General features: G+C 36.1%; 1 protein-coding gene across 9 annotated transcripts in view; it reads right to left on the bottom strand.

The window, feature by feature from the left end:
• SVIL (supervillin) overlaps positions 1-23712 on the bottom strand; it is a 174945-nt gene that overhangs the window by 44577 nt on the left and 106656 nt on the right. For 4 of the 9 annotated variants that reach the window (XM_081932203.1, XM_081932197.1, XM_081932199.1 and 1 more), the window contains 12 exons: positions 21896-21953; positions 21645-21796; positions 19359-20019; positions 15115-15198; positions 12247-13122; positions 11648-11818; positions 10962-10996; positions 7968-8029; positions 7541-7680; positions 6782-6877; positions 4647-4896; positions 2023-2575 (listed from right to left, as the gene is read on the bottom strand). In XM_081932203.1, the coding sequence (XP_081788329.1) occupies positions 2023-2575; positions 4647-4896; positions 6782-6877; positions 7541-7680; positions 7968-8029; positions 10962-10996; positions 11648-11818; positions 12247-13122; positions 15115-15198; positions 19359-20019; positions 21645-21796; positions 21896-21903 (3088 nt within the window). In that variant the 5' untranslated portion in view covers positions 21904-21953. The remainder of the gene's footprint in view (positions 1-2022; positions 2576-4646; positions 4897-6781; positions 6878-7540; positions 7681-7967; positions 8030-10961; positions 10997-11647; positions 11819-12246; positions 13123-15114; positions 15199-19358; positions 20020-21644; positions 21797-21895; positions 21954-23712) is intronic. The other 5 variants (XM_081932201.1, XM_081932205.1, XM_081932198.1 and 2 more) reach the window with 4 other exon arrangements.

The raw sequence follows: 23712 nt of genomic DNA, 5'->3' as shown, positions 1-23712 counted from the left end.
TTTCAATCTTGGTGTGCCTTGGAAAAGATGAAGCTGCTTTGGATGTGGCGTTATGATTTTCACATTTCCACATGCTGCAAGCCACAAATGCCAGCCTAGAAACCAGGATACTGTGAGTTATTGTTCCATCGTAGGCATGAAATCTGGTTGGGTAAACTCTGGGCTGCCCTATCTTAGCCCAACTTACCTTACAGGGTTGTTGTGGGGAAAATAGAAGTAAGAAGGAGTATTAGCTATGTTCACTACCGCGAGTTATTTATAAAAATAGTAGAGTGGAATAATCTAAAATAATAACCTTTTATTATTTAATAAATATAATAATCTAAATTAATCTCTAAAAAATATTTTTTTTTCAAATGCCTGAAGTGCTAAGCAATTGTAATACAACGCTATTACTTTTTCAATAAATTTAATTTCAAATGTTCAATTCACTGGGGATTAGTGATTCTGATAACCTTTTATATTATTCAAGCACTATTTATTTTCATAGTTTTTATTAATATTCCTAGGAACCTTCCAATTTGTCTGGATTAGTAATAACAAATATTTCTCAGCAGGTGGCAGCACTCAATTGATCTGGGTTGATTTTTGTCCTGGTTAGATTTTGGATGATAGATCCAAAGCCCATGGACTATTTGTGTTCCTTGCTTAGTACTTCTGCTCATACTAATATAGAAGATAAACTTATTCAGAATTTGTATCTGTAAGACTGCCAATTCAAAGTCACTAAATCATAGCACCCCTAGTTCAAATATATAAAATATGCAAAGGTAATTTCTGAAAAGTTGGGTTCTCCATAAGGTGATTGCAAAATATCTAGTAGGTTTTTCCTGATGAACAAATTAGCACTTTCTCTCCTATATCACATAAAAAAGGAACTGTGAAAAGAGTACTAGATTTCTTACTATGGGTAAAAGTTGACTTTTCAACTTTTCTCAATTGTTCAGAAAAAAATACTGTCAGTTTGTTTTAAAAATTTGTTCTGTAACACTATAATGTGATTGTTGGGATTGTTTTATTGCCAGGAAATAAAATAACTGCAGCGCGAAAGGTTATTATATCTTAAACAAATAGACTAATGATTGTTTTTTAAAAAGTAAACATTTAGAACTAAATATCAATCAGTATCAACTGCGTGTTAGCCCTTATTCTTATAGTAAGAAATATGTTTTAATATGTTGTACAAATATTCAAATACTTATTTGGTTCACATATTATGCAAAGCCATAATTTACTTTTACTAAACCTCAAGGGTTTGATGTGCACAATAAATTAAAGCATAAACCATGGTTTACAAATAATGTCACTGAATAAAACATTATTTTATAAAGAAACGATTTTGAATTCGTTTTTTAAATCAGTAAAAGTATTTCAGCAAATTTGCATTAGAAAAAAAAGATGAATAAAGAAAAGTAGACCTCTTTAAGGTAATTTATCTTTATCTTACCCTGTGCTAAGGTGAGTGGCCAATAAATTTGATGAGTAAATAAATAAAAATTTGAACATAACTTGAGTTTTAGAAATTTGGTTTTCCATGCCTCTGGAGAGAATAACACATGCTATACTGTGATTCCCCCCCCCCCCGGAAAACCTATGGAAGATTGATATTAAAATAGCATCATTGATTTTATTAAAGAGGAAAAAAATCTAACTGCTACATTTGATAATCAAATAGATTTCCTGAGAATAATTACTAATAGGTTATAATCACATATTGAATTTAGGACAGCTATATTTAATTGATCAATCAGGCAACAAACTAAAAAATGTGTTCCAGTTAATCAGGCAGCTTTTTAAAATGCACATTTTAAACACAAGAATTTATAAAAGGAAGGAAGGGTATTTTTAGATCATAGCTTACAAGGCATGTTGCTTCAATCCATTTCCTATCATTTCATTTTCACTTACACATATACAAACACACACACACCTTCCCTGGGAGCTAAATGCTGATTAAAATTCATATAATGAGAAGATTAAGATTTATTTAGACAAACGAAGAACTGGAAGTGAACCATTTACCTCTTTGCAGTGTTGAGTCCATAGCAATTCCTTCACACTCCATCAACTCCTCAAAGGACTGCTCTTTGACTCCTTGTTTCGCTGGCAGGATGTCAATGACCTTTTCTTCAGTACGCTGAAAAAGAGACTGTGGGCTAAGCAATTCCATGCTGTTTTTTCTTGGGAATGCATATTTCATCTCTTTGTTGTAGTCTTTATCAGGAAGAGGATGTGGGGGCTCTTCCTCAAAGGAGTTATGCTTTCTTACGCCATTCATTTCCCATTTTGCAAATTCCTTGGGCTCTGCTTCTTCATGGTCTCTCAACTGCTGATTGTTCTTTCTGATTTCTGCCACAGGCTGCCACAATTCTGTTTTCGGGTTGATTTTTAATGACAAATCCGTGCTTTCCACTGAAGGGTGGTACTTGAAATCAGGTTTACCGATCATTGGATCTTCGGCTGCCTTCACGTGGAGATCTTTATTAAATAATGGTGACAATGCAGATATCATGGTTGACACGGATGTTATAGTAGTTGGAGACAGAGGAGTGATCTTCTCACTGTCACTTTGTACCTATGGAATGAGATACAGACTTAAAACTGGTTGTCTACAAGAAAAACTGTGTAATAACCAGCAATTATGCTAGCTATTCATTATTGTAACCTTTCAGATGCTGAGCTGGCAACATGATTGTACAGAAGCATAAAGAGACTAGTAAAAATGAGATAGACGAGAACAATTGTCTTTTCTGTTCCTCTTCTGCCATAATTCCATATTTTTCAAATGCTGTTTCTGGAAACAGTTGCAATTCAAGATTCTCCATGGTTCACTTTTCATCAACTGAGAAGTATATTTATTTACAAACCTACTTTTCTTCACATCTTAACAAACCTACAATCATATAGGTTGGCTGATGAATGTGGAAAATCAGAAACAGAAGTGGGAAATCTTGATCCTTTCCTGATGTTGGATTAGAACTTCTATTGCCCCAATTTCTGATTAGGACAGCTAAAGTCTAGCATTCATCTGGAAGACCATAAATTCTCCAGCGGAGAATTAGAAAGCCAAACTGGGTTTCAGATTCAATTCTTCATTCAGCAGAAAACTTGCTGGGTGACTTTCAGATGAAAGTTTTCCAAATAAGTTCATATATCACACTAAATCATCATTTGCTTAATTCCGTTCACCTGAATTAATAAAGAACTGAATAGCACAATATACAAACAAATCACATTTTGGTTTAGCAAAATATATGAATTCATTGTCTTCATACAATCTAACTTTTAAAAGTTGTGGGAAATAAGCATGGGAAAAAGGAATTGGAGTGAACCTTGTATATAAGTTGGAGGAACAGTAAGATAAAAATATAATAGTTTAATTTGAAAAAAATACTTTGCACTGTATTCTAAGTATTTATGTACATGGTCAGGAAGCATTAGCTTTTATATTTTAATTCTACAATTAAACTACTGTACACATATGCTTAGTGCTACCACTTTTAAATAAAATGTATAGAATGTACCAGGTTTTTAAAAATATTATTTGCTTCAGAACATGATTATATCCAGATTAGCTCAACACACTTATGCCAACATGGGTCAATTATACTTTTTTTTTTTTTTTTTGGGGGGGGGGGAGGAAACAATGTTAAAAGAAGATATTTGCTATTTGTACAATTTTTCAACACTGAAAGTTAGTTTAGCAATATTGGTCACATACAGATGAAAATAAGATAGACACAATTCTTGAATAGGCACTGGTCACTGAGCCTAATTAAAATTGTGTTCAATTATTGGGTGTAAGAACAGTAGCAGCAAACAAGTTGCGTATAAACCAAATCATCTAAGCCCTGAAGATAAACACAGTCCATGGTTACCCTATTTATAGGCAAGCTGGTTCCATGTAGCAGCTGGGCTTCTGAAGTTAAATTTCCAATATGGAAAAAAATCGTGGTGTACTTGTACCTAAACCAAGAGGGATTTATTTTGTACCTAGTAAACATGTTTAGAATTAGAGAACAAGTATACAGCTTTGGGAGTTCAGGGCTAGAATTGTGACTAGAACTTGAGATCTGCTTAGGACAGGGGACTTTTAAGATTTGTGGACTTTAACTCCCAGAATTCCCCAGCCAACAGGGCGGGGGAATTCTGGGAGTTGAAGTCCACAAGTTTTAAAATGGCCAACTTTGGACACCCCTGGCTTAGGATAATACATCACAGCACATTTTCCTGAATAAGACATATATTAACAGTTTCAGGTACTTCAAGAACTTACAGAATTTATGTGGGGCAGCCTTTGCATTTAGAAATTTAGAAAAGCTTAGGTAGAACACAGCTATTAGGTAGTTATAACCGTCTTATTAAAAATCATGCCACTTCAATGTTGTACTGTCTTCGCCGGATTGCAAAATTATAAATAATTTTGTACAGACAGCTACCTTGCACTAGAAAAAAAAATATTTGGGTGTTTAAAGTCTGCCTCATGATAAGGGGTTATCTCTACATGCTTAGACACTAATCACATAACTTGATTAACAGCAGTAGAGCTGCTGTCGGATGAAGTGCTGGAACCACATTTTTATGCAAGGAAGTTTGATGAAAGAGGACATTAGATTCCATGTGGAAGAAAACATCTGCATTTGTACCTGCTCAACTTCTCCAAGAGTGACAGGCTGAGTTTGATAACGAGCTTTCGATCTCCTTTGTCTGAGATCCCTCTTCTTTACAAAGACTGCCTTTGTTATCGGTTGAGACAATTTATTAAATAAGGCCATCTTTTCAGCCAAACTCAGGGTAGAAGAATCTGGTTCTCCAGACTGATTTTGCTCAGCAGCATCTTTGGCTTCGTTTATTTCTTCTCTGGTTGATGTTTTTTGATGGGCAGATGCTTGCAACCTTAAAGGAAACCTCAGAATTAACATATCTAACAGGTTTAATAGCACATGAGACATTTTAAAAACACCAGGAAAGCTTCAAAGAAGACCTAGGAAGAGTCAGGAGCAAAGTGTTGGCAACTTGGTTTTGTGCAGCTGGATCTGCATTATCTTTTCTTAATCATGTATTCCACATTTATCTAAGGGCAGTGTTTTAAAACCCAAAAGAGTCACAGCAATCATAACTACGCCATGCACCAATTTACATTGTGTAGCTAAATATCGTAAATCAGAGGGTACATAATCTTGATGAAAGGCTCTTCTGAATTCTCAGCTATTAAATTCAACATTTCTTCTTTAAAACTCTCATTTTGATTCTTATTTGTTGTGAACATAGCAAGACATCTGTGTCATTTTCATAGTAACATGCATAAAAGAATACCAAACCTGAACCACATTTTACTTTTGCTTCGCAGGAATCCATTTTTAGGGTGAGGGATATCCTCCACCTTATCTAGCCTTCCACTCACTGCCTACAATTTTTTTTTAAAAAATAGTGACTATGCTAAAACAATATCTATTCTGTCGCTATTGCTTATGCGGTCTTTCAAGCTTGTATTACTAACAAAAGGAAGTGGGGTAAACATTAATCTTTGTGCAGCATGCTCAATTCATGGGAGGGGCAGGAAGAACTGAGCCAGATGTTTCGTAAGATCTATGGTGAGCACCACATGCATGGGTTTTTACATGCAAAACAGGCAACAATGACAGCAACACTGTTACATGGCAATTATTCCAAATTCTCTGTTGGTCTGGGATATATGTATGTGTTTTTGTGTGTGCGCGGGCACATATGTAATACAGACAGAGACAGAGAAAATGAGTCAGGAAACTCTGGCATGATTTCTCACACTTCAGGGAAAGTCAACACAGTAGCAATGGGCATTAATTGAGTGCATAATGCTTACGGCTTGAATCAGCCTAAACTTGTGAGATCAGTGTAATTATCTTTCTATAATCCTATATTTTATTCTTTTGATTAAACACAAAAGTTGAGCAGTCCTCAAGTATACTTTATTTATTATACACAACTTTTTATAACTGGCAGAGTAAATTAAGAACTATATTCTCTTCCAGATGTTTAATCTAGCTAACCTCCTGCTTGGATTCACCAATCCCATTTTCACTTAAGCTATTAAGTTCAAACACATTATCCCAATAAATATACGAAGACATTGGGAAGCAGTCAAGAGTCATGGAAGGATGAGTCACGATGGTCTATGTTGTGGGTAAAAAGATATTTGTTAATCTATCAATTCATCTTTGCAATTTAAAAATGACCATCTGGCAAAGTCAGCTACAGTCAACAGAAACAGAAATCCCAATAAAGTCACTAGGGTTTAGGAAAATTCTGAATTGTTTCTTCTCACCATATTTTAATATTTCAGTTCTGTCCCTTTCAGTTTCTTTTACAAGTATTAAACAGCCGAAGGGCAACACAAACAAGAAGCGAAATTTATGCTTGTACCTATAGATGGTGCAATTGTTCATCCTTCCATTAATCTTTCTAACTGTTAAGGGACTAGAGACAGAAAGTAAAGTAAAGGTCCTATGAGTATATCTGACTTTCTCCATGCGTTTCCCCCCTTTAATATTTGAGAATAAGACCTTCCCCCTAAAAAAGAAAAAAAAATCAGATACTGTGCCTAATCTAAAAGCTCTTGAATCAAGCGTGCAACAAGCAAAAATGTTTGACTGCTTTTGCAGTAGACAAAGAAAGGTTTTTATAAGAAAGACAACCATTCTTTAAAGGTCTTCAAATCATCCAGTACGCTTGCTTTTACAGATGCATTTGCTAGCAATGAAGCTTGCGTACCCTGTTACATGCAAGTTGCGTCTCTCAGTACCTGGTAGGATGTACAGTGCTCTTAACTATAGTGGGATTAGGTATTCTTGCCACTACAGTGTGGGTATTCACAGTACATGAGGCAGGGGTAGGTTCACTTTCAAAAAAAAAAAAAATAGCCAAGAGGAAGAAAAATTCACAAGGAAAGAGAAAAGAACAGCATTAAGGAAAGCATATAGTTTTAACTGTGCAAGATGATATACAGTAGCTTTTCCAGGGTTGAATAAAGTTCAATAAATATTTTATAAAACTGCATTTCGAAGGCCAAGTTATCTGTTGACAGGAATGTTTCCCAAAAAGTTTCACTGATTTTTTTTATGGTCTACAAGAGCAGAGAGATTTGAAGGACAGTCGCAGGATTTTAAACATACAGAATATGAATTCATTATTAGGAGGGTACATGCATTTAGAAGGCGTCTGCGATCCTGGTAGATTATGAAATTTCACTGACAGAGTTTTTCAAGGAAGTCAATATATTTGATTTCACTTCATTCATAACTCCAAGTAATATCAAGTATATCCTATTATCATATGTGATTTATTAATTAGTGTACACATGTACTTTGTCCTGATTTAAATCACTGACTTCAAAAAAATGATAGTTGTTTTCCTTTAAGCTACCACAATTTTCTAAAAGTTGTTACTCCTCTGCTAGAACCCCTTCAAAATTACCTAGCTGTAAATACTTCATAAATGGAAGTAAAACTATCTAATTAAGAAGCCAAGTAAATATTTTAGGTAACATATGTCTAGGACTTACGTAGCAGCAATGACCACTTCTTCCGTTGTAACAGGTTGTGTGCGTGATCTATCTTGCATCCGTCTTAATCTTCTCTCCACAGCAGAATTTCTTGAACGTGGTTTTGGAACACTTTTATCGTCAAATGATTTTTCCATTTCCTGGAATGAATATATTACAGCTTAAAAAGAGATCTTGGGTCTTGGATCAATACATTTATGGAGAAGAAATCTCTAGCGCATTATGAGAGTTTACACCCATGAGTGTCAATCTCGCCATGTCACATTGCCGTCACGTGATGTTTTGCAACATTTATCCTATTCACGGAGCTGGGGTGGGCGTGGCCTATGCGTGACACATCTGATTCGTGGGCCGCCAGTTTAACGCACCTTCCTTAAACTGAAGTAATGAAAAAATTACATCTTTTGAGAAAAAACAAGATACTTACTCGGAAAAGCAATCTTTTTGCAGCAACACTCAGCTTAGCTCTTTCATCTAATTTCTCTTCATCTATAGAAAAAATGATGTATTAGGCTCTAGGGCAGACAATCTAAATTGATTCTCCACAACATATACCTATAATGGAGGCCCCAAGTTTCAATAGGTAAGCCCCATCATTTGTCATCAGTCTATGACAAAGATTTATTACAGTAATAACTAGCAATCACAAGAAACACCATCCATTTGGTTCCTTGATGAATGAATGGCATTGATACCGGTTGAAAACCCACAGATTCTACAGAATGTATGGAGTCATAGAGATGACCATTAAGAAGGCAACTAGAAGCTGTTAGGACAATCTATATTAAGTTCAGGCAGGGGAAAATACTGGAAAAAGAAAAAGAAAAACTGTTAGACTACAAAACGGAAAACATGGGAACTCTTGCAATATTCTTTTATTATAACCTATTTCAATAGAGTTCTACTCTTCCTATAGAGAATCAGTGTCTTCATCTGGATTATCTTGTAGGGCTGACAGAGAGGCTTTGAACATCTAAGCATATCTGGCAACCTCTGCCTATAAGTTGAAACACCATCCTAAAGTCTTCTCCAGCTATTTCAGGAAGAAAGACACCGTGGGGCTGATAAACAGGCAATGCTTCAACACAATCTATTTTCTGCCCTATACCTCTATCTTCCAACCGATCTTTAAATTTTATTGAAGTTTATTACCAGATGTACCCAGAGGCAAAGCATTTAAAACTGCAGCAGTCAGGATGTTTTCACGTTACCTTTTGTTATTAATTCCAAAAATTGAGAGCATCTAGGGCAGCCTGCATTTGCAGCAGGTTTGCACACGTTGAGACCAGATGTGACCTTTAGAGTTGCTGTTTGATTTATTCATTAGCCCTTAGACACTGACCTCTCTGATGTTATCCTTTACTTTAGTTCCAAAAATTGTCTTACCACACCAACGAAGAAACAAGACCTGGCCCGTCTGATTTGCTCTTGAAAGTTAAAAGAAGAATGCATTTCTTGAGGGCTATAGTATAAAAGCACTGTCTCCTACATAGTCCTCTAATGTCCACATTTCCCTCTCTGAAAATTAAGTCTCTCCCTTCTTTCTCTTTGCTTTCAGAACAGGTGTTTTTGAAAATATACATTTACTCTGGGCTTGTCAACCGGAAGGTTGACATGTTGAGACCCAGGACAAGTTCCTGTTGTTTCCCCAGCTCCTGTCCATCTAGCAATTTGAAAGCATGCAAATGCAAGTAAATAAATTGGTACCATTACGGTGGTAATAGGGTTCTGTGTACCTCAGCATAGTCATGCTGGCCACATGACCAATGAAGTGCCTTCAGACAATGCTGGTTCCCTTGGCTAAGAAATGGAGATGAGCACCGGCTACTAGAATTGGTCATGACTGGACAGGGGAAATCTTTACCTTTTACCTATTTGACCAGAACGTCTCTAGTTACCCTCAAGGTGTTGAATATATTATCCTTATGTTTCATTATATCTTATGTGGTACTGGAGGGGTGAATCCCCCGTTCACATGCTTTAACATCCATATGAAGGCAAGAGGAAGTTTGCGTAATGTTCAGATTAATTTCTATCCAGCAACCTGCCAGTCAATCTCTATATTCAGATGAGGTTAGGAAAACATTTCACTCAGGCAACCTAGCAAAGAAATATAGCCTGATGTTTATATATTAAATATCAGTGAACGTTAAAACAGTGAACTGGGGAAAAAAGGATAAAAGGCAGACAACAGCAAGGAGAAAGAAAAATATGAACAGGCCTCCCCCACAAACAAATAGACATACATACAAACAACATATATAATAGTTGCAACCTCCATTTGGCTCTTGAAGACGTGAAGATAGCAATCTGCAGGATGTGGATACTATATCTAATACAGTTTAGAGTATGGTTATCATTATTATGTTGGTCTATCCAACTTTATCTTTTGTCTGAAATGGTTTAGGGTTTCCTGCCTGAGCAGGATGTTGGACTGGAAGTTCCCTTCCAATATTCCTGTTCTGTTCTATCCTATTATTTATTCTCTTATTATTTTCAGATTTTTCTATTCTATCTCCTCACCCCAACAATAGAAAGATGCTGTCAATGTCTTCTCCAGATGACTGAAGGCTATGACAGTCTGGGAGTAAGAGAACTTGCTGAAGATGAATCCCAAGAAAGATAGAAATGAGAACAGCCAGTTCTCTTACACGCCAAACTGTACACTACCTGAAGTTTACCTTCAGCCAGTTCTCTTACACCCAGACTGCCATAGTCTCCAGCCACCTGGAGAACACATTGACAGCATCTTTCTCTTGTTGTGGTTGTTAGGAATGTAAGCTAACAGTTGGGTTAACAATATATAAACCAGGATGGTAGTACTGTTTCTTTAAGTACTGCTGTAATGTGATTGGTTGCTGTTACCTCAAGCAGCCATAAGATGGAGCCAGAATGACTGTTAGCTCTCTGTTTGTTAGATGCTGATCAGTAAACACTGCTTGTTAGACGTATCATGAGTTACTGTGTTTTTGCTACTGTTAGCTACTTTGTGTGCTAAACTGATTATATGATACTGGACTGTGTTCAAAGGATCATTCCTTAACTGATAACATTGATAACTGACTGACTGACTTGGACTTTAAATTGAACTCTGAATACCTCTATATTTCCACATAGTAAACTACTATTATTTATACTATTCAGTGTCTCTGTATGCTGGTTTGTGCGTGTTCTTCCATACCACTCTCATTACGCTTCTCTGCACACTCGCTGTCCTAACGGAGAGCTTACTTAACAGTGGTGATAAGATAAAATTGTGTAGATCAACACAATAATGATACCACACTCCAAACCGCTGGATGTCTTCCCTGTGTTAGATACATCAACCCCATCCTGCAAAATTACACTAGGATATAAATGCAATAAGCAAAAATAAAGTGAAACAGTCAAGAAAAAAGTATGGGTCAAAAAAAAATCTTACCTTCAGGAGATGCCATTTCTGGACTGAAAGTGGACCTGTGGAAATTTCACAAAGGAAAAAGATAAATCAATGATCTTTCTTTTTACAAAGGAAAAAGATAAGGCACCTGATGTCAAGGAAGACAGGAGAAACAACAAATAAGACAGTGTTTCAGTTTGCAATAATCTTTTGATTGCAAATAACCTGAAAGCAGGATCGCAAGCAATTCCAGCCAGATGTAAGTTGCATGAAGGAGAATGAAATAAGGTAATTCATTACATAAATAATAAAAACAAAACACTTTAAAATGCTCCCCCAATGATTACATCTAGCACCGATTTCAGATTTTTTAAAAAATTGCTTAAAACATTATAGATAGATTGAATCTATTGCAGGGATAAGCTACTATTTTCACCTTAGAATGCATGCTGAACTTTTAAAGACAACCTGTTTCCTGTACCTAATATGGAATAGAATGTAGTTACGTCCATGTGTGTGTGTGCATATATATATCAATGTATAATAAAACCACTCCCTCCAAATCAGCCGCCTCCAACTGCATTATTAGTCTGGCTGAATAATATTTAACTTTAATTTTAAAAAACAAAAGAAATCCTAAAAGACCTTGAAGAGTCACATTTATTTTACTAATATAAAGTGCAATATATGGACTATTATTCAGTGATCTCAGCTTTACAAATGCCTACCGATCTGTTTCCTTTCGCTCTGCTGAAGTTATGGGTTGAGTCCTAAATCTCTCAGAAGTCTTTCTATTTTCCTCAGGAGAAAAATACCGCCTTGGCTTTCGTGACCTTTTTTCGCTTTGAGCACTGCCCGGCAAATCAGTACCTGATGTTTGCATCTCACACTGAGACTCGCTTTTTAACATGGCAGAAAGTGGAGAGAGAGGGAACAACAAAGAATTAGGATGAACAGGGAGAAAAGAAGAATGAGAAAAGAGAAAGATGAAGGTCAAATGTAAGCATCCCATCAAATCAGTCCATTATTGCTCGCTCTGCATGCTTCCAGAAAAAAACCATGCACAGAAAAAAGTACAAAGTCATTCCATTCCAGCCACCCAACATCAGAACTTGCACTAAGCAAGCAGAAGCATGTATGAAGAAGAAGATGGAGGCCAACATCGTGTCAAACATACTAGATGGAAATTACACTGGGTATTTGAGGTGCTGCAGAATGCAACTGATGTTGAGTTTTGAGTGCCGTTTATGCCAAGGACGTGCAAGTGTTCACATCAGTTAAATAGTAGCAGTAATAATAACAATAATAACCAGAAAATGTCACCTACAGTTCAGGTTTCTTCTTGGCATTAGCAGTTTCCAAAAAGGCATTACGGAGTTGGGCCACGGAAACTTTTGTATCAACCACAGTAACCTCACCATTGGGGAGCTTTCCTTCAGTGCTTTGAAACTGCATGATGTTCTTTGAAACATGTTCTTTACTTCTGAAAACTTCTAGTTTAGGAGATCCAGTGTGATCCGATAGGGAGCGCATAAGGAACTTGGGTTTTGCAGAAATCTCTTCCTGGGGCTGTGCACTCTCTCTAGCACTTCGAAGGTACATAATCTTTTCGGTTTTCTCAACATTCTCATGAATCTTCATCTTAGGTTCAGGCATCCACTCCTTAAAGCTCTTTAGATCCTTCGCAACTTTCAAAGACTTTAGCTTCACAGTTGAATCTTTCTTATATCCATCTTCTCCACAGTAGGCCTCTCTACTCTTCATTTGCCTGTGCACCTCTGAAGCTCGAGCTGCTTGTCTTTCTTTCTCAGCCTCCAATCCAGAATAATCAACCTTGAGTGATCCATAATTCTGAATCAAGTGACATTTCTCATTGTCTATGGTAGCATCTTGTGGGAATCTAGTTATGAAGCTGGCACTGGCCTGTATGGGAATCCTGTTAGTAGTATTCCTTTTTGGTTCTTCGGGTGCCACCAACTGAGCTGAATGAGCAATTCCAGCAGCCTGAACATAGCCATGTGCTGGTTGGCAGGCTAAATCAAATGGCTTACTGGCAACTCTATGGAAAGCAGATGTTTCTGACTGAAGAGGCACAACATTAACAGGTAGTGGGAGAATTTTTCTTTGAGACATAGTGTCTGTGAGAAGTTCAAGGCTTCCACGAGAATTCTCCTCTTTCACCAGTTTCTCTCTAACTTTTACTCTTTAAGAAAGAAAAATGGATTAAAAAGTGGTTCAGCTGTAACTAAGAAAAGGAGAAAGAAAGAAAAAAACATGCACCAACTTTGGGAAGAGACAGTAACATTAAAGTATTAGATATTGTTAAAAACAGGAATTCGCAGAGAATCTTTCCATGAAGTAATTGTTGCCAATTTCACCCCACTCGTGTCATGATTCTGGTCACTGATGTCAGTATAGCTACTTCTATTTTTATTTTCATGCACTAAACAATGTGTTTTGAACTTTTATGATCTACAATGTTAATTTGGTAGGGTGGATATGGAGCTCAATATGGCCAAATAAAGAACAGTTAAATGTGTAGTCTAGCTCCCAAATAATAAGTAGGGCATTTGTTCTCAAATGTGTTGAACATGCCCTTTTCTAATGTTTGCAGAACTGTGGATATACATGGACTTTTGACAGCTTGTCATATACACTCTTATCAAATGGCTGCTGTGTATACCCAAATACAGAACACTTTTTTACTAGGAGGCAGGATGGTAAAAATGTTTCCTGTAAAGTTTTGAAACATCCTAGAATTTCCCTTTCCCATTTCATCTTACTGCCTTTTTTCCCCCTTAGCAGGTAGGAACACTTTCTAATGAAGCCATCAACCACCATTTCTGACACATAATGTCTTGGGAAACCTAGTTGTCACATCAATGCTCTGAAGCATTGTCGTAAACATACTTGTCAACTTCCCATATATTTGTTATTTTTAACTAAAAGAATATAAAATAGAATCTGCTGAAAAAGGAATCTGGTGAACATACAGGCAATTTAGCACTGAATTGGAACTTAATCTCTTTCCTGATAAGAATGACTCTAAAATTATGGACAACATATGTCTAATTAGAGCTAATTGTTTCAAATATAAACAATGCCAAATTTCTGTACAGAGACGAAAGAAAACCTTCAGTTTTGGTATGCACACAGAACTATTATATTTTCAATATACATAAATGTGTTATTTGTGAAAGATGTTAGCCAAAATAGACAATAATTATGAAACAGAAAAAATAAGGTGCTGAACACTGTATATTATACTGGATATGTATTCAAATATTCTATTATCAAAATTGAAACCCAGATGCTTGCAACTGGGAATGTCAGTTCAGCTGGCAATGTCCTCTTCCCAATCTTGTGTCCTTTTGGGGAGAAGGGATGCCTGCAAATTTGCTTTGACCCTGTATGCTACCTGGACAACTCTCTGCAGTTTTTTGGCAATAGGATTTTGATCTTATTTGCCATTTCTTTTCTTCTAGAGCTAAAAGTGACTAGTCCAGGGAGATTGATTTGGTTTTCTAACTCAGTAGGACTAGAGATCACAAACTCTTATACCAAACTGGCTCTCTTAAATGTTGTGCTACTAAAAATGGAGCTTGTGATTCTGGAAGTAATATATCAATATTGTGATTAAGAGTCACTGAAATTTTAAAACATATTTATTGAAATTGTTAAATGCTTATTAAACATAGCTACTTGCTAGCATTTGTTAGTCAATGAAGGCTCCTTCACTGAAGATAACTCATCTATATATAAGCATTAAGATTTCCATGATTATAAAGAAAAGTTACTGAATTAAATACTATGGGAAACAACCCAGTATGGGAAACATTTCTGCATTTAGTACTTGAAACATTTCACAGGCTGTTATTCTGTAGTGTTACTGAATGCAAGGCAATGAAGTAAATTAATGACATAAAACTGAAAAAAAAGCTTAAATTTAGCCAGTTCCACTGTAGCTATGGAGCAATTTCTATTAACAAATCATCAATTAATTGTGAGTGACCAGGATTTCCTAAGGGAACACTGTGCACCAAAATGGTCCATTAACTAGAGACAGTGATTTATGATTCCATGCCATCAATAAATATTAATGACATTTGTTAAAATGATCATGGGTGAAAGAAAAAAAGAGGGAAATATTACAGTCCAATTATTATTTACACCACACAGCTACATGGTAGAATACCTGGAGGGCCAGTTGATAAGTGAAGTTGTGTCCCCATCTGAATCTTTCTGAAGAAACCAATCGGATTTTGTTTTCCCTGTACTACTACAGAAAATAGAACTTCAGAAAATGTTCAGATACTATTCAAAACATGTACACTCAACTCCTCTATTGACCCTAGTTAAACACATCCTATATGTGAACATAACTAGAGATCCATCTACAAAAATTACTTCTACTGGAACAAGTCCATGATATAGAAGAGTTCACAAAGAAATATTTTTCTAAATATTTAATCTTAATAAGAAATATTGTTTAATCTGAATAAGAAATACTGAAGAAATAAGGCAATACTTAATACTAAATTAACAAATGATACCTTGACTTAAAGTGGGAATGGAATTATAAATATCAAGACAAGATAATTTAAAACTTAAGTATTTCCTTATAATCTCTTATATTATTAGTTAGACTGAATCCTTTATTAGAAAATATATTTATTTTTAACGTATATTTTATTTAAGAAACATAATTTTTCAAAGCTTTAAATATCATGGATTTGAAAAGCATTAATGCCAGAATATTCTTCACTTCCCCACATACCTAAATTATAACAAGTATATGTATACATTTAAATGAGATTTTATTTAATCTCATACATATAAATTTTATTTATGGGATTTAAGTACATATGCGTAAGATCGACCCCTTTGTCATTTCTTGCTTGAAAGCAAACAGCGATATGTAAAAAAAAAAGGCTTGACACTGAAACAAAATTATATCTTTTAATAACAATTTGCATATTCAATTATTTATTAATAAGATTAATAGAATAGATGTTTTAGGCCAGTTTCTCATAGCAACTATTTTTTTCTTGTCTGGTATTGGTAAAAGTAAGCAATACGTGTGCAATGATCAGGATACAAAAGTGAAAATGAAATTTGGTGTGCGTCATGTATCACATATCAGCACTACTTTATATCATATATGTCTTTTAGGAATTGTCAAAGATGCAACATGCATACCAATGCAGACATCAAATGACCTTTTCTTCTTCAAATCCAGACATTGCACAGTCTTACTAAGTTTTATTAACTTTTAAAGCCATCTGGAAGCTACACTTTTTCAAATTACAAAACTGGCAAAATGCTAATGCTGAAACAAGAGACTGTAGTGATAACAAAAAGAGGAAACAGAATGCATAATTCCCACTGTGGTTGTCTTAGCCCAGATCTTCTTTGTGGATAAGTAAATTTGATTCAACTATTTCCAAATGTGGTGCACTCCAGATGTATTTGACGTATTCCCAGGTATTTAGCCCTGGGAATTATGAGACTTGTAGTCAAAGTATATAAAAAGGACCATATTGGGAAAAAATCTGCTTTAGAAAAACTTTACACTGAAGAGAATGAAACACAGGGGAAGGAAATGGGGAAATTGCAATTAGGAATGATATCTTCAGATCTGATACAAAATACTACCCAGAGTAAGGGCAATTTTATAAAATAGAAGTGAATTTATGGAAGGCATCGCTGAAAAAGACAATAACTATTGTAGTAAAATAAGACATTAGTATCAAGTCACAACTTTTTGTTTTTCCATAATATGAAAAGTCATTTGTATAAAGATCTATCAATCTAATCTATAAAACCCAAAGTCAGTTACATTCTTTTCCACATCAAGCACGAAATTCAGAAGCTGTTTCCATGTGGAAACGAAAATATTTATGTTATCTTCTTTAATCAGAGTAGTATTTTACTGCAACAGAGAGTGGGAAGTCAATGCTTCTTTTTCTTTCCTTTCTCCTACCCTTCCTCACTTCTCTTTCTCCTTTCCTTTCCTTCATGTTCCTCTATTTACTTATATACCATATTTTTCAGAGTATAAGATGCACCCTTTTCCCTCAAAAAGAGGGTGAAAATCTGGGTGCGTCTTATACACTGAATACAGCATTTTTTGCCTCCCAAAACTCTGCCCCTTTACCAAAATGGCCGTGCATAGCTTGTAGGATGCTTTTAGAAAGCTCCTGGGGGCTGGGGAGGGCAGAAATGAGCAAAAACTGGGCCATTTTTGCTCATTTTTGCCCCCCCCCTGGGCTATTCATGCCTTTTTTTAAAAATGGGCCCATTTTCACAAAAAAACGGGCTGTTTTAGGGAGGTTTGCAGAGTGCGAAAACTTTTTTTTTAATTTGCCTCTTCAAAGCCTTGGCGTGTCTTATACACCGAAAAATACCGTATTTTGTATTTTATAATGATAATTTAATTAAAATATTTGAAAAAAGAAAATGACAGTGACTGTAATCTGTATAAATCAAAATCTATGATTATAGCTTTACTTTCTTAGTAATTCATTGGTTTAGAATTTTTTAATAAATTGAATGGAAGAAGCATATCTAAAATAATTGTCAGTTTTACGAACTAGCACTTTTGCTTTATCGCTGAAAGCGTAATAAAAGTCATATAAAGTTGTTTGAACATACTCTACAGATTTTATATTAGGTAACCATAAAGTAATAAAAAGATAATGTGAATCCAAACTACTTATATGGAGTAATTAATGTTATAACAGTAGTGCTTCCCCAACTGATGGTTTTATATAGGAAACAATGCTTTGAATCAACATTCAAAGATTGTGATAAACTCCAGAGCTTATTCCAAAAGTTTTCTTTTACTGATATAGTGTTGAAACTTTTCTCTAATTTTAATTTCCTAGGAGGTTTATTTAGAAGGAATATGTATTTGGAAGTGTATTTGAAATGAATTCTGGGGGCTCAGTACTTTCCAATATAGGTTATACAATGAGGATTGATCAAAACTGGCTAAGTTCAGATGTAGGCTGAGCTCATTTAGCATACATCTCTTTCCTGGCCTGACAGCAGCATGGGACTGGACCAATTGTTTTCCCAAACCAATCTTGTACCTTTTGCTTCCTAACTCTTAAGTCTTGGCCTATCACCTGGAAACCCTTTGCCTGACCTTGATTTTGTCTGTTGCTCTACTTTATGAAATGCCATCATTGATACAGAACTTTGTATGTCCTGAATGTTTGATATGGCCATAAGTATACAGGTAATAAAGGTGACATGGCTGGTTGCTTAGTAACAGTTTGAAACTTCATTGGAACCCAAAAAGGGCATTTATGAACTGGATTTGACATTCCAATAATTGCCCTCCTGCAGTCCTATGATTGCATTTTGAGTGCTTGTCAATCAGCTTGCATTTATGGCCGTTTGCAATATTCCGTAGTCATGGGACTGGTGTTTACTTCTAGTTTCTGGTGAAAAAAAACACCAGTCATTGCAGGCAATGGATTTGCTTAACATATGTGGCATTCAATTAATGACTACGGAAAACAATGTTGTAAAATCAGGCATAACCACAATATGACTTGCTTAACAAGTGGAATTACTTACAGTCATAATTCAGGGCTCAGTTAAGTCAAGGACAACCTGTATCTTCACTACTCTACTATAAGTTGCTTTAATAAATCTGAGCACTATTCAATTATTTTAATCCCCTAGAATAGGGTTCAAGTATAGATTACTCCCTCACCTCAAAACAAAACACTTAAGTACACTTTTGCAAATGGTTGATAATGAATGAAACATGCATTTTCCATGTATAATATATGACACAGCGAGGAAAAATAGACCCTTCAGATATTCTTAAGCAATAACTTCCAGTGAAATGTCCCTATTATTTGGGACTATTTATTGTTATGTTTTGAAGTGTTAATTTGATTTTTTTTCCCAAATTTCTTTTCATTCTCAACAAGGCTTAAAAAAAAAAGAGATGGTCTCTATAAACCTTTCATTGCATAACCCAAAGTTGGGCTTGCTGTTATTTATGCTTTTTTTCACCCTCTCAATAGAAGTACAAACAAGTATCCATTCATATTTTTTGCTTCTTCAGTGGGTTTTCAAGCATTCTCTGCTAATGCTCCATTCAGGGAGCTTTTCAATCATGAAAGATTTTCTCTATATCATTGCTTCAGCTTCTTTTTTCAAGACTCATTTTAGAAGCATTCCCCTTTCCTTTTTTTCCTACATTATTAGTAATATTAAATCTGAGTGCACAATAGATGCATTTCTATAAAATATGCCTCTTATGAACACCCCTTTGCCCCCTCTCTTCTTCTCATCAGCATTTCCTTTATTATCATCATTTTTCTCTATAGATCAAATATTGAGCTATTGTAAAGACTTTGGATAGGATCATATAAATCGAAGCAGCTCAGTAAACAATGACAGTAATAGCAGACTTACCCTAATTTGGGGTCGTTCAGAGAAGGGCTTTGTGATGTTCCTAGCTTTGGTGAGGAAAGAGAAACACTCTGAGTTTGCTTTGGTGAACTTGGTACTTCATTTATGGAAGAGTCATAACCCAGAAGTGAGAAACCTGTGGAATTCTCTGATGCAGAGGGTATATTGTATTTGAGCAAGCCAGCTTCAGGGACTGTTGGTTCACTGCCTTCATTCAAATTGAGTTTTTCTCTTTCCGGAGAACTCACTTTGTCATCATGCTCAAGAAACTCCTTTGACTCAGAAGCAGCATTCCTCGGTTCCTTATTTTCAAACCTTAATGAATATGGAGAACTGTGATCTCTACCTTCCTCCTCTTTTTTCCCACCTTTCAATACTTTCTTCTCAGACATATCTTGGTCTTTCTTTGTCCTTGTGTATTTGGATGAATACTCTGAATCCACATCGGAATCTATGGAGACGCCATATTTTTCAGCCAGTTGCCGACGTCTTTCTGCCTTGTACCTAGCTATCCTCTCAGCTTTGGACTCAAGTCCTTGGGGATCCATGACTAAAGGATTGTAAGAAGGGTTTTTTGATTTTCCTGCTGTGGATTCTACTTGATGCCTGGATCTAGGCTGATTTTCTAACAGAGGATCTGAAAATTCCTTTTCATTTGATCTTCCTATAACAACACAAAAGAATCAGATGCATCAGCATAAAGCGTATGCTGGACTTTAAAGAATCTAAGTAATCTGAATTTAAAGCATTGCTATTTACCACAGCTACAGTTGAAAACATAGGCAAGGCAGCTTTCTTGAAGCTACAGTCTTTCAAATACCTGACCTTGCTGGCTAAAATTCTAAGAACTTTAGTTGTAACACATCTGGGGAAAAGCTTAACAGAATTGGGATACAAGCCTTTTGCTTCTCTGCCAATTGCTTTTGAGTTAGGAAACTCCTCGGATCTTGGTTAAAGATGTTACGGACCTTTTTAGATTCTTTCCTTCTCTCCCTCAGGTTGAAAAACATCACTGGATTTTTCATTATAATCACATTTTTAAAGACATTTTATGTCTGTAGAGTCAGGAATTCCCTGATTTCCACTGCATTCAGAATCAAACAACGTGTTTACAAATATATTTAAAAACTCTTAAGTATTTAAGGTTAGAAAACAGCCTTTTCTAAATATGACCTGTATTTTTTTTAAAAATTAGCACGTAACCACAGCTTTGCAATCCTACATTTAACGCTTTATTTTCTTCCGATATTCAGGCTAACCTTGATGCTGATGGAAACAGATTTTTCTAGGTCCTTATACAGTCATCCGTTTCTCTGAACTATGTGATAGAACATCTGTGAGGTGGAGCTAGAGGTGATAAGCATTTACAATGTGCCACTAAAGAAAAAGTAGGAATATTTGCTTTGATCCTCTTTTGACTTGCAGTTTCATGAACTATCTACAGGTAATCTTCAATTTTAGACCGATCATTTAATAACTCTTAGAAATTGTTGCCTATAAAGGACTTCCGACCATCATTAAAACATTGAACTACATCTCTGTGATCACATTTCAGGGTCATGTGACCACAACTTGCAACTTTTTTTGACAGTTTCCAATGTACTTTGCTCTTTGATGGCAAAAACTGTCCATTTGGGGGAACAGATTTCACTTAACAACCATGTGGTTCTCTTAATGATTGCATGGTTCAGACTTATACTCATGTGATTTATTTAATGACCACCATTGAAAAATTGGGTCTGGGCATGTCTGTTACTCAACTGATAATCAAAACCACTTACAACCAAAATTCCAGTCATAATTGTGGTCATAAGTTTAGAACAATTAATCAATTAGAACAATTAATCAGTGGAACAACTTGCCTCCAGAAGTTGTGAATGCTCCAACACTGGAAGTCTGTAAGATGATGCTGGATAGCCATTTGTCTGAGGTGGTGTAGGATTTCCTGCCTAGGGTTGGACTAGAAGACCTCCAAGGTACCTTCCAACTTACTATTTTGTAGTAATTGTAATTGTATTTAATACCACTTGTAATTACTATTGTAATTGTAATTAGAACCACCTGTAGCTATGCTAGAGAACTGACGAATCCTTTGGAAACATATCTCATATGGACAGGCATGTCTGAATTTAACCAATGATAAAATATCTTAAAAAACCCCTTCTCTGATATTCTTTATAAGGTAAAGCAGTAACATTCATAACACCCTAGCCAATGACAGCTTCTAGGAGCTCAAACTTAGGATAGCACTTGGGCAACATGAATATATATCACAAATGTATTCCTTACCAAAATGAGGACTATATGGATCAGTCGCACGCATGTATCTTGGTGTATCCTCTTCTAACAAACGATGGGTGACCAACCCAGGGCAATTTTGCAAAAGGACGGGCTGAACATCATTCTCAATTCCTTCTAAACGCCTAGCTATCCTCTCTTTCCTGTAAAAGAGAAAATAAAAATAAGAGAGTGTAACATAAACGTCACCTAGGGAAAAGGAAGTTGCTTATACTTTGCTTAACATAAAGATGGAGAAATACCTTTTCATTTCTAAAATATCCTGCCTTTTTGGTTCAAAGAGTTTTCTTAATTCAGAAACTAAAAAATAAATAAAAAAATAAACATTAGAAATTTGAAACAATAGAGTTGTAAAAAGAAATGCTTGCGTTTTCATAAAACAATTGTTAATAAATGAAATGAGATAGTGATCACCTACCAATTATTTGCTAAGTTTATCTTTCTTGCTTTCCATAGGATATATATTATGCAAATGTTTGCAAGCCACTAATTATCAGAATAATATCAATAGTCAGTGTTTCTCAACCTTATGATGTGTAGGCTGCAACCTTCCAAATCTCTTAACCAGAGAAGCTGGATGTCCATACATCTTAAAGTTTACAGAGTTTAAAAAAGGCTGCTCTAACTTATACCTAAAATGTTCCATAATGATATTTAGTCATATATCAATGTTGGTGTATGAAAGCAAAATGTTTTACAACCTATTCTTTAAAATCTATTTGTTGGAATTACCTTTGTTCCATAACAGATATCCACAGAAGATTTTTAGAATAGCACATCACACCTCTGCTCCGTAAGGTTTTTCCCCCAGGCTAATTCAAGATGCTGGTTTTGACCTTTAAAGTCCTTCATGGGAAGGGGGGTCAGATTATCTGAGGTATGGTAATTCCTGATTATATCAACCCATTCCATTTGATCTGATAGAGAGGACATGCTAAGGATTTTCTCTGAGAGTGACCTACATTTGATGGGGACTAGGAAGGGGACTTCAGTACCATAGGGCCTGTCTGTGGAACATTGTGCCCTTTGAACATAGGTAAGCTCTGTTCTTGTTAAATTTAGGAAGTTCTTCAAGACATGGTTATGTAGCCAGGTTAGGGAGCCAGAAACATTTTAAGGCGGCTCTCTCGTTATGAGTAACAGGTGATTGTTATACTTGTGGTTTGTGGTCTGTAATTTTAATTATTTTAAGGATTTTTTAAAAAATGATTTCCTATATTTTTATAACTTTTTATATTATGATTGCTTAAATTGTACCATACTCAGAGTTGGATGGCTATATCAGTTTAATTAAATAAATAAATATTACTACACTGGCAATATAAGCAGTGGTAGTAATATTATCAAAATGACACATGGTCAGAGGAGTCTATCATTTTGTATCTTCAAATCAGTCTTGACTTTTGACGACTCCCTGGACAAATCTCTGCAGTCTTCTTGTCAACATTTTAGGAACTGATTTTTCATTGCCTTTGACCTCCTAGGGCTGACAGAATGTGTCTGGTCAAAAACCATCCAACTAGCTTTCACATTTAGGGTAAAACTAAAACTTATAGTCCAGGGGTGGCGAACACGCGGCTCTCGAGCCGCATGCGGCTCCCGGCCAAAATGAATGTGGCTCTTTGCCTCTTATCATTATTTTGTATACTGTGGCTCTTTGCCAAGTTTGGATTTTGTCCCTTTCGGCGCTAAACCCAGATCGCGCGCTCCCTTTTGGCGCTAAACCCGGAAGTACGGTCTTGCCCCGCGCCTGGCGACGCGACGCTTGCCTGCGCTCCACCAGCTCGGCTGGGAACGAAGACGTTTCTCTGCTCAGCAATGTCTTCAGTGGAGTGGTGGCAGCCTGGCAGGCTGAGCCTGCGTCCCTTTCAGGCGCTCCGCTCCGCTAAGGAAACGTCTCCGTTCCCAGCCGAGCTGGTGGAGCGCAGGCAAGCGTCGTCGCGTCACCAGGGGCGGGGCAAGACCGTACTTCCGGGTTTAGCGCCGAAAGGGAGCGCGTGGTGTGGCTCTCTGACTCTCACAGTTTAAAATTTTGGCTCTTTTTGTCGAACTTGTTCGC

The sequence above is a fragment of the Natrix helvetica genome (assembly GCF_964273705.1).
Source record: "Natrix helvetica genome assembly, chromosome: Z".
In the NCBI taxonomy this organism is placed as follows: Eukaryota; Metazoa; Chordata; class Lepidosauria; order Squamata; family Natricidae; genus Natrix; species Natrix helvetica.
The sequence above is the reverse complement of the archived record's forward strand: the minus strand, read 5'-3'. Positions and strand labels throughout refer to the sequence as shown.